This window comes from Vicia villosa, unplaced genomic scaffold (genome assembly GCF_029867415.1).
Source record: "Vicia villosa cultivar HV-30 ecotype Madison, WI unplaced genomic scaffold, Vvil1.0 ctg.000566F_1_1_3, whole genome shotgun sequence".
Classification (NCBI taxonomy): domain Eukaryota; kingdom Viridiplantae; phylum Streptophyta; class Magnoliopsida; order Fabales; family Fabaceae; genus Vicia; species Vicia villosa.
The window spans coordinates 127,501-139,821 of NW_026705259.1; the positions used below are offsets into that span (position 1 = coordinate 127,501).

The following is a 12,321-nucleotide window of genomic DNA, read 5'->3' on the forward strand; positions in this document are numbered from 1 at the left end:
ATAGGAAGAGAAGTAATGCATGGAAAATAGGGTCGATTACGCAGAAACACACGTGTGTCAACCCTAACAATTCCCAGGATCATACAAAACTCAGTGCCGATCTTATGTGCCAGGAGATCTTGCCTCTCATAAGCTCTGATCCGTCTCTGAAGGTTAAAAATATAATATCCCACATCGTCACAACCTTCAACTACACTCCATCTTACAGAAAGGCGTGGGTTGCAAAAACAAAGGCAATTGAGACAGTCTACGGCAACTGGGAGGAGTCATACAAAATTCTTCCCCGATACCTCAATGCGCTACACAGTTACGCACCTGGAACTGTTACGATTCTAGAGACACTGCCCGCGCATGCCCCGGATGGAAACCCTGTCCAGGGAAACGGAATATTCCATCGGCTTTTTTGGGCGTTCAAACCTTGCGTCCGAGGTTTTGCACACTGTAAACCCATACTTCAAATTGATGGGACATGGTTATACGGCAAATACAAAGGAACCATGCTCATGGCGGTTGCACAAGACGGTAACAGCAACATATTTCCAGTGGCATTTGCTATCGTAGAAGGTGAAACTGCAGCGGCTTGGAGTTTCTTTCTAAGGAACCTCCGGGAACATGTTGCTCCCCAGCCTGACATATGTTTAATCTCTGATAGGCACGCTTCCATAGAGAGTGCTTACAACAATCCAGCGAACGGATGGCATGACCCCCCTTCAAAACACGTATATTGTATTCGCCACATCGCCCAAAACTTCATGCGGGAGATCAAGGACAGACATCTAAGAAAGGCCCTAGTCAATGCTGGTTATGCGTTGACCCAACCCACATTCCAGCATTATCGGAGTGAGATTGTAATGACAAATCCAGAGGCAGGTACTTGGGTAGATAATCTTTCCAGGGACAAATGGACAAGGGCTTACGACAATGGCGTGCGATGGGGCCATATGACAACTAATCTCGTGGAATCCATGAATGGCGTTTTCAAAGGCATCCGTAACCTTCCAATCACAGCACTGGTGGAAGCCACATACTTTAGGATGGCTTCACTCTTCTCAACAAGAGGCAGGAGATGGGGTGATGTTAGACAAGCTGGTCAACTATTAAGCGATAGTTGCATGAAATTTGTGCAACAGCAAGCGGCAAAAGCGAACACTCATCAAGTGACTTCTTTCGACCGATTCAATCGCACGTTCAGTGTGCGCGAGACAATTGACCACAATGAAGGGCTGCCAAGGCAACAATATAGGGTTCTGCTTGACGAAGATTGGTGCGACTGTGGAAGGTTTCAAGCTTTTCGTATGCCTTGCTCACACGTCATAGCTGCATGTGCGTATGCCCACCGCGACGCTATATCACTACTGTCTCCGATTTACAAGACTCAGACGTTGCTCAGAGTTTACAGTGTTGCGTTTCCTGTGGTGGCCAAGGAGGATTACTGGCCTGAGTATGATGGAGAGGTAGTTTGGCACAACGACGCAATGCGGCGAAAGAAAAAAGGGCGTCCCAATAGTACACGGATTAGGACCGAAATGGACGTCCGCGACAAAATGGAACGAAAATGCAGCATTTGCCGTCAGGTTGGGCACAACATAAAGAGATGCCCTAATCGTGGCTCGACATCGTCGCAAGTTTAGTATAATCTGTATTTTTTTTAATGCAATGTTTCAGTTTCGCTTACCACCTCTTGTAACCGTTCACCTCTTGTAACCGTTCATCGGTCTTTCGTTAATAAATAGAGCTTTAATAAAAAACCGATATCGATGACGCATACATTACATTATTTAGGGTTAATAAGATTTTACAGACTTGATTTATTAGACGTTTTGACGAAAATAATAAACCGAAATTGAAAACGGTACGCGAAAATACCCGAAACGGGTTAATTTTGAAAAAAAAAATGGCCCACACATAGGAGCCAAATGGTTTGGCGCCTATGTGTTACTCCATGGCCATATGCGCCATTTCAAATGGCTTCCACATTCTTGCCCTAATTTTTCCTTCTTATGCGCCAAATGGTTTGGCTTGTGTGACATGCATGCGCCATTTCATTTGGCGCATTCTCTTCCAGTATGTCCCAAACCTAGACAGTTTGGTAAATACCCTGAAAAGGTGGTTTTTTCTGTATTTTATTTATTAAACCTGGTTATTTTAATTTTTTTTTCTCTTTATGGGACAAAAAGATTTATATGTAAAAGTTGTAAAGGCTTATTTGAAGAAATAATAAATTTTGATTTAAATGAAACATTTACTTGTTTACTCTTTTGACACTCTTTTCACAAACAATTCTTTTCAAAATACAAATTCAATACACTGATTATTAATTCAATGCATACCAATTTAATTAAATAAACCATGTGAATATGAGGAAATTAGATCCTCTACTGCCAGCAGTACTCCAGGTCCAATTTTGTGAGTGTAAAGAGAGAGAAATTGAAAATAAAAAATAAAATTGTCAAGTTGAGAGAGAGAAAAATGATGAGAGAAATAGGAACAAAATAAGAGCATGAGGGAGGACTGTAGGGAAAAAGAAGCAAGTGATCCAAATCCATGAGAGCATGAGTTATTCTCCTATGTTATAACAATAAATATTCTTCTTTACTGATTAAACAAGGTAAATTATTAAAATTAACAATATAAGTATTTACTTTATGTGATAAATAAATAAAAAATTGTTTGTTTTAAGATTTTATTACTTTAGATATAGACGAATTGAGCTTAATTTGTTACATTTGTGGCATAAATGATTAATGTTAAGTAAGCTATACTTTAAATCTTCAATTAATTAAACATTCTCACTGGATTGAGATACTTACCAACTATATAAAACCCACATTCTACTTCTATTATTGTCACTATAAAAAATAAAATTTTCTTTCATAGGAGTAAAAGAAGATAAATATATTTTTATCCCAGTCATACATGTATCATAATCTTAAGTTTTAACCTTTAATACTCAAATTATTTTGAATAATCTTAAATTAGTGAAATACATATTATTTCTAAGAGTCTATTTCAGAAGTTTCATGCTTTTACATTTAAAAAAAAAAGAGTATAAATTCATTTTATATTAATTTCATGATTTTTTTTCTATAAATTAAAACAAGAAGAAAAGTATGAAAATAAAAACTTACTTGGCATTGTAATTGGGTATTTATTGAGTTGGACCATTTAGACATTTAAAAATGGTTGAACTTTCTCAATAATTTTTTTATGTTATAAAGAAAGTACAAGTTTTTCAAGCTAAAGCTGTTTCAGCTATGGACATATGGCTATAGACACAAATTTGAACACACTCCTAAAAAATTGAAATGTAACATTATATTTTTGATTAATTTTATTATTTTAAAATTAAATATAAAAGTTGATATTTGTAATTGTGTTTAGAATGTTTTATTTGGTCTTGTGATTATAGAAGAATAACTCTAGATACGTGGGTTTTAATTCCTTTTTAAGAGACGGTTGAGAGCCAAAGCCTTTTAGATTCAACAATGCTTGGTTCAAATATGAAGGTTTTAAGGAATTCATAAGAGACGAATGGGCGAAGTTGGAGGTAGTGGGGAGAGGTGACTTCATTTTGTTTGAAAAATTAAAACGTTTGAAGGAAAGTCTCAAAATGTGGAATTGAGAGGTTTTTGGTTGGATATATTTAAAAATGAGTAAGGATGTGGAGTGTAAAACCCATATTTTTAAATTATTAGATAAATTAAATTTTGGTTAATTATTTAATTAAAATTTAGTTTATGCATATTTTTGAAAATAATGGAATAAATGAATAAGAAGAGAATATTGGACTTTGGGGGTGTGAGGTGTAATTAGTGGGTGTATGGAGTAAAAAGCTCTACAATTAGTCCTAATTATATTATTATTTTATTATTGAGAAAAGTAGAAAAGAAAAAAACAAGAGAAGAGTTGGGAGAAAAGATTTTATCGTGGAAGTGAGAAGAGCAAAGGAAGGAGGAAAACCCCCAAAGTTCAAAGATCAATTCAAGAACCTCCATCAAGGTAAGGGGAGACTTTCCTTTTAGTATCTCTTATGTGATCTTAAGTGATAGGTGGATTGAGGTATAGTTTGGTTCAATTAGATATTGGGATTGTTAGGTTAGGGTGTTATAATTTAGATTGAATTGATGAAATTTGCATGAACTATTGGTTAATAATGAGTTAAATCGATGTTTGATAGTGTATGATTAAATGTATGATGATTGTATGCCTGTATCTGATGTCTGGAACCAATTTGGTATGATGGATGTGTGAAATTGCAAGTCTGTTCCAGACCTGAGATTCTGAGAAATCGCATGTCCGCTAAGCGGAGCTAGGCTCGCTAAGCGGAGCTAGTCCGTTAAGCGGCGGTCCAAGGTAGTTCGCTACTGGAATTTGCGTTAGAGGGTCGCTCAGCAGACCCTGTTATACAAATTTTTTTCCAAACTTTGAAAAATCATAACTTTTGAACCGTGTCTCCTTTCTTAGTGCCGTCTTGGGCGTTGTAAAGGTAATTAAATGTTTTATATGATGAATGATGAATATGGGCAGTGGCCCGACTTTATTTTTTTTTTATAAAAAACTCGATTTAATTACTTGGTGAGAATTAAGCATTGTGTGCATATGAAATAGGTGTGACAATGTATTTGATGTGGTGATGAATTAGCTGTGATTATTATTATGATTGTGATGTATGCATGGCTATTTGAATGATGTTGAAAACATGTACATACTTATTCGGTGATGTGGTGTTGAGATGAGTTGTTCATCGTCATCGGTGATGTTTTTAAGTATGTTATGTATGTTCATTCATATGCATTCGGTGATGGATCCCGGTGATGTTTGGATCGATGGTGGACATAATTCCCATTGTGTGGAATTTGTGTCGGTGGGGCCGTATCTCAATGAGGTGTAGATCGGTCAGGTGGATTAATTCCACGGTTTATTGGTACCACATGCATAGTGTTAGTTGAGTCATATGCATTTTGTCATAACATGATTGAATGGATTTTAGTGTTATGTGGTGTAATCTATTGTTGTATGAATTGATGAGTAATAGTTGTGAATCTGAATATGTTTGATTGGGTGAACGATATATTATGATGCTTGTTGCTTATGAATTGCATAATATTTACTAACTGAGAATGAGACTCACCCTTACATGTTGTCATTTTCAGATTGAGGATAGCGGTTTACGACTTGGTGAGGATTAGCTCATGAGTCAGTGTGTCTAGTTTAGCGTCAGGTGTCATGCTCTGATATTGTAACACTGGGGACGCGAGTTTTGATCGTTCATGTCTTATGACTTTATTGCTTTATTTTGAGTTTTGATGGATATAGTTTCGAAGGTGTTGGACTATTCCGTATAATTATTTTCCCGATGTGTTAACATGAGTTACTATGAATTATGATGAAACTCCTTAGTGTTTGCATGACAATGACGTATGATGTTTGTTTTAAAATTTGAAATTGTGACACCCTTGTTCCATGTTACTCTGATATAATTATTTAAATTGCCGCGGGGTTTAGAAGGGTGTTTGTTACATGGAGAGTATCAACGCTATGGATAATTTGTTGGTGGACAACTTCGGAGGCAATATTGATTTCGCGGTTGCTTCTAGGAGGGAAGCATCCAATGATCTATGGAAATGTCTTTTTGTGAAGGAAAGTATGCTTAGGCTAAAATCTAGGCAATTGTGGTTGAAGGACGGAGATAAGAACACGCGATATTTTCATAACTCTATAAAGAAGAGACAACGGAAGAATTCTATCTCGGTGTTGGAAGGAGCGAATGGTAGAGTGGAAGGTGTAAAGGAGATGAAGTCGGAGGTTAAAGATCATTACGAGAGTTTTTTCAAAGAAGAAAACTTTAATAGAGCCGTTCCGGAAGGGATTGATTTAAAGTGTTTGAGTGCCGAAGATAGTTTGTGGATGGAAAGGCCTTTCACGGAGGAGGTAAAGGGAGCGGTGTGGGATTGTGACGGTAGTAAAAGCCCGGGACCGGATGGGTTTACTCTAGAATTCTTTCAACAATTTTGGGAGTTGGTTAAGGGTGATGTTGTTAACTTTATGAAGGATTTCCATAGTAAGGCTAAGCTTACAAAAGGTTGTACTTCAACCTTCATTGCACTTATCCCTATAGTTAATAATCCCCTTTGTTTATCTGAATTTAGACCGATATGTCTTGTGGGATGTATGAACAAGATCTTGGTTAAGCTTTTAGCAGGAAGATTGCGAAGTGTTATAGGGAAATTCATTTCGGACAATCAAACGGCTTTTGTTCTGGGTAGGTTCATTGCGGATGGAGTTCTAGTTGTAAATGAGGTCTTGGATTTAGCTAAAAGAGAAAAAAGGAGTTACGTTGTTCTAAAGGTGGATTTTGAAAAGGCATACGATCGAGTAAGTTGGAATTTTTTAAAGTATGTGCTAACTAAAATGGGCTTTGGCCCAAAATGGTTAAGTTGGATGGAGGGTTGCATTTTCACTAGTAGCATGTCCGTAATTATAAATGGTAGCGCAACAAAGGATTTTAAAATGGAGAAAGGCCTTCGGCAAGGAGATCCTTTTCCCCCGTTTTTGTTTGTGTTGGCAACGGAAGTTTTAACGGCTTTAATGAGAAAGGCTATTGATATGTGGGTTATTCGGGGGTTTAAGATAAACGAGTTCGAAGAAGTGAATATGCTACAATTTACGGATGACACCATTATTTTGGCGGAAGGAGATACCGCAAACTTGTGGAGTATGAAAACAATTCTTAGGGGCTTTGAGTTGATGTCGGGATTGAGGGTTAATTTCAACAAAAGTAACATCTTCAGAATAAATGTGGCCGATTGGTTTATTGAAGCGGCTTCCTCTTTTCTTTCTTGCAAAGTTGGAACACTTCCTTTTAAATTTCTTGATGTTAGAGTGGGTGATAATCCGAGGAAGCTAACTATGTGGAAGGATTTGATTTCTTATTTGAAGAGGAGGGTAGCCGTTTGGAAAGGGGTCTATCTCAACATAGCGGGCCGTGTGTGTTTGATTAATTCCTTGCTCAACGCAATCCCCATCTATTCCTTATCTTTTTACAAGGCACCTTCAAAGATTTTTAACGAGATTCGAGCAATTCAAAGTAATTTTTTGTGGAACGGAAGCGACTTTAAAATGCCTATTCATTGGGTTTGTTGGGATATCGTTTGCAAAACGCGTGACGAAGGAGGCTTAGGCATTAAGAATGTGGAAGTTATGAATGCCGCTTTAATTAGTAAGTGGAAGTGGAGAAGTCTTGTGGAAGACGAGGCGGTTTGGAGTGGCATCCTTAGATCCCGCTACGGGAACGTCAAAAGGAAGATCCTCATTGGCGATTCTTCGGTGGTGGAGAAAAACAATTCAATATGGTGGAGGGATATACTTCTATGCGACAATTATGTTTTATTGTTCAATACTAATTTTTCAGGGGTTGTTAAGTGCATTGTCGGGAACGGTCGTGACATTCCTTTTTGGTACAACACTTGGGCTGGTGCACAGCCGCTAGCGCAAGCTTTCCTTGTAACTTTCACGTGTGGAATATTCTACCGCTTAATTGTTTTGACTAGCGTGTTGTAGAAGTTTTCCGATTTGTATTCGGTTGGAGTATCCTTTATACTCCGATTTTATATCAATTACCGGGATGTGTTGATGTGCATAAGGTATATCCTTATGCATGGTGCATAAATACTCAAATATTATTTATATACCTCAAAGTATTATATTTATTACTCAAAATAATATACAGATTACTCAAAATAGTATAAATATTACTTAGAACAATAAATATATTACTCAAAATAACTAAAATTCAATATTACTCAGAATGGTGTAAATATTACTCAGAATAGTGTATTCATTACTCATAATTAATAATTACTCATAATTAATAGATGTGTACAAATAATGCATATATTATTCATGGATTATGATATTATTACTCGTTTCTAACTAAAATGTTACTCGAAATAATTTAAATATTATTAGTACGAGACTTATGCACCGTGCATAAGGATATACCTTATGCACATCAACCTCGCCCTCAATTACCTATTTAAAAAAAAATCCTCCTTCATATGTATATCATACCATAGTCTATATACATGGCATCTGCACATAAACAAACCCGACTAAAATCCCATGAGACATTAACATTAACATCATATTGCATGCAACATGCAATATGCACATATCTACCATTTGTTATGGTTATATGATGATCAGTTATTACTCATCATGCATAGCAGTCTGCACCTAGCCACCAACAAGAACTGCTAATACGTACCACATTGTCAGTCTATTCTCAATAGGAATATTTCTGATCCTCTCTCTCCTAGTCCTAGAGTTCCTTTCCAAGTTCCAACACCTCCTTTTTTTTTCTATTATTTGATTTATTTTCCTCCAATTGACACCATATAACATTTTTTTTTTCAATTTACAATATTCCACTCTCTTCTTTTTCTGTTCTACTTTTTTTTTTTTTTTTTTGCATGAAACTCATTCATTTGATATCTTTAATCTCTCACTCTCTTTGACTCACACACATCACATTACATTAACTAACCAAAACGATTATATGTCCCCTAAACATTCTCACATTCTCTATATAAACCAAAACAATCTCTCACACTTTTCATTCCTTTCAACCCTATTACTCCACTTTTCTTCATTATCCTTCATACATGTCTTTCACCCTCTCTCTCCCTCCAATCATGCCAACAAAAATAGAAGCACCACCACAGCCACAACCACAACCACCACCTTCCTTCAAACTCAACATGACACCCTGTGAAGCAGTCCACCACTTGGCTTCTTCCAACGCGGTGGTAATCTTCAGCTTGAGTGACTGCTGCATGTCGACCGTGGCCAAGCGCTTCCTCATCAGCCTTGGTGTCGGACCGACTATTGTGGAGCTTGATAAGGAGTCAGATGGGAATGCTATCCGAGCTTTCTTGAATCAAATTGCTGGAGCTGAGCAGGCTGTTCCGGCTGTCTTCGTCGGCGGTAAGTTTGTTGGTGGTGTGCAGACTCTCATGGCTAAACACATCAATGGAACTCTTGTCCCTCTTCTTAAGGAAGTTGGTGCTCTCTGGCTCTAAATTAGGTTAATATGATTTTCTCAAAAATCATTTAGTTATGAATTGAAAGTTATATATATAATTATTTAGTTGAATATTAAAAAGTAGTTTAGGGTTTAGGTGCTTCTAGAGTCTTATGCATGTTTGCATTTATGTATTTCTTCTAGTTATGAAATTGATAGTTAAATGTAAGTAGCTATAGGTAATGTTATGCTACAAAAGTCATGTTCAAGTACTTTTGGAGACAATATTTGTATCTGGTATGTTAACGAAGAAATTCAATTTTACTAACATTATCGAAATACAGTTTTTTTTTTTTTTACAAATTGAAATGTCATGAAAAACCAATAGAGAGAGGAAAGTGGAGATTTCTTAAATCAGCATGTGTTTAGTTTTGACTGAAAATAAAGAAAAATAAGCATGCAGATTGTGTTAAGAAACAAACAAAAACCAAGACATGTCATATTGTCATAATTCCGTTGGTCCGTACCACAATCAAGAAAATATGATGCTTATTTTTTCTGTGTTGAAATTGTGGTCACATAAAGGACATGTGAGGTGTGATATTCTTCATAACTAATTATTTTCATGCAGATTGCAAAGAGAAACATTTTTGTTTACAACTTCGTGTTTTTTTATTTTTTAATCTCATGTGAATTGCAATATCAAACACCATTTTACAATAATACAGACTATACAGTGGCAATCAGAACAATTTTTTAGAGCATGCAAAGCAGGCTACCGCAATTTGCATGCTGAAGGTGTCCTATATAATATTGTTTTTCTATGTTTAAACTGTGACTAACCTACGTCTTTAAAAATTTGAGACAGCTCTGATGACAATAATATAATAATACATGTACCGACCAAAATCGCGAAAACCATATACTGCGATAGTTGTCTTAATTGCATCCTGTAATCATTTGTATGCCGTTTTCTACTAAAGCATGCAGAATTTGATTTAATTCCATTCTGAATTATTACTACACAAAAAAGCACTCTATTGAGTTTGCTGCTTAAGGCAAAGGCATGCACCTTAAAAGGAGACAATATCTGCTATGAAAATGTCACACTGTTTTTTCTGTTATGATATCAATAATAAGAGCTGCATTTCATTTCCTCTGTCTATTTTCCTTTTACCCGTAACGAATTTGACACTGATTATGGGAATGGATAAGTTTTGTTTTTTGTGTTTCTTTGTTTTGGGAAATATGATCGAGAGTGATATCATGAGCAAGATATGAAATTTGACCGGTGATTCTCATTTCCATGAATGGAATTTGAAGAGACATGCCGAAGGATACATGTGATGTGAGCGTAACCTTTTTAAGGAAATTAAATATCTCTCTTTAGTCTCTAATTTATGTTTGACTGTTTTCCATGCTATTTGACTGCCTTTTTGTTATGTTTTTAATTAGTTTTTCATTAGTGTTTTTTTATTAAACCAGTGCTAATAGAGTAATAGTACCTAATTGTACTCAATTAATTACGCGTATATATACTTGTAAAAAAAACTTAATATAATATAGCTAGATATGTAGATAGAGATTTATATATGTAACTTTGTTATTTCATCATCAAATATTAATATTATATTGGATGTATTTGGTTAGAGGTGATGAGAATAATTAGGTCAAGGTAGAATTTGTCATGAAAAAACAATCAAGATCTAGTAGATTTGTAGTATAGTAAGAAAGTGAGCGATATTTGAATAAACAGTAGGTGAACAGCACTATGAAAATCGTATCACATATGTAGAGAGATTTTCAATTAATTATATGTTACTTCCTCTGTCCCACAATGAGTGATTCTTTTGAAATAAAATAGTGTCCCAAAATGGATGATCATTTCAATTTCTAATACACTTTTTTCAATTTTACCCTCTAATTAATAAAAATGTCATCATTTCCAATACATAATAGGGGCACTAAAGTAAAAATATTATTTTCTCTCTTACTCTTATACCCTTTTCTTAATATGTGTGAAATGACCCAATGGATCACTCATTGTGGGACGGAGGGAATATAATCGATATATAACTTATATATAAATATTCTTTAACAAATAAATATAGATTCTATCACACCCCTGCAATTAAAGCAGGAGGTTGACGAACGCTTAGACTGATTCGAAAATCATCAAAGAGAATTCTAGAGGGATCTTTGGTGAAGATATCAGCAATCTGGTGTCAGGAAGGAACATGAAGAACGTGGGCTTGACCACGAACGACCTTCTCCCGAACAAAGTGAATGCACATTTGTTCACAGATGTTTTTAATAAGGAAATGTGAAGACAATAAAAGAAAGGGACGCAAACTCATACATATTCTTCACAAACAGTTTCGCTCTTTGACTTGGGTACTCCAACTCTATAGAGAAATATATGAATTTTGCGATCTTGATTACAATGCATGAGTTTGCTATTTATGCTAATCTAAAGATAACTGTCTTCGATAGTTTATTTTTAGGAAAGGAACATGAATCAAGAACACGTAATTTCAATCTGAAGTGCTTCCACATTGTCAGAACTTATAAGTGCTGAAAACCACTACCCACCACTACAAAAAATACATTTCACCTCGGGCACGAAATAGTTCAAGAACCTTTAAGGTGGCAAGATGATGGAGCTTCTTGTGAGGCATCTTGGTCTGCTTGCCTATTTGACATTCTTCATAAATTTTTCCTTCTTCGGTATTGAGCTTAGGCAATCCTATCACAACTTCTTGAATAATTTTCTTTATGCTTTTGAGATTGAGATGACCATGTTTTTTTATGCCAAAGCTTGGTCTCATCAACTTTTGTCTTAGACACGTTGAAGAGTCACATTTTTTGTGCAATATCCACAAATAACAACTATCCTCAGAACCCTCTCCTTTCATAACCACTTATTGTCCTTGGCTAGAAACAACACATTCTAATTTGTTGACGCTCAGTTTAAGACCTTTATCACACAATAGACTTATACTGATCAGATTGGCATTCAGTCCTTCAACCAGAAGCACATTGTCAAGACTTGGAAGACCAAGACACACCAGTTTCCCTATGCCACTGATTCTTCCATTTGTACCATCACCAAAAGTAACATATCTATTTGTGTAGAGTTTAATCGTATCAAGGTAAGTTTTCTCCCCTGTCATATGTATGGAACAACCACTATAAAAGTACCAATCTTTTCTAGAAGACATTCTAAGTGATGTATGAGTTATGAGGCTTTGGGATACCTCTTTTGGTTTCCACAACTCCTTTGCTTTACCCTTCTTTTC

The 12,321-nt window shown here is 35.8% G+C and overlaps 1 protein-coding gene across 1 annotated transcript; it reads left to right on the top strand.

Annotated features, from left to right (window-relative positions):
- The first annotated feature begins 8,663 nt into the window (after positions 1-8,663).
- LOC131629420 (glutaredoxin-C1-like) lies at positions 8,664-9,080 on the top strand. Its single transcript, XM_058900205.1, has one exon. It carries the CDS (start codon positions 8,664-8,666, stop codon positions 9,078-9,080), a length of 417 nt encoding a protein of 138 aa, XP_058756188.1.
- Positions 9,081-12,321: the final 3,241 nt, after the last annotated feature.

What these genes read in the sequence shown, in the direction of transcription:
- LOC131629420 (XM_058900205.1), top strand. Translation starts at nt 8,664, where the DNA reads ATGTCTTTCACCCTCTCTCTCCCTCCAATCATGCCAACAAAAATAGAA.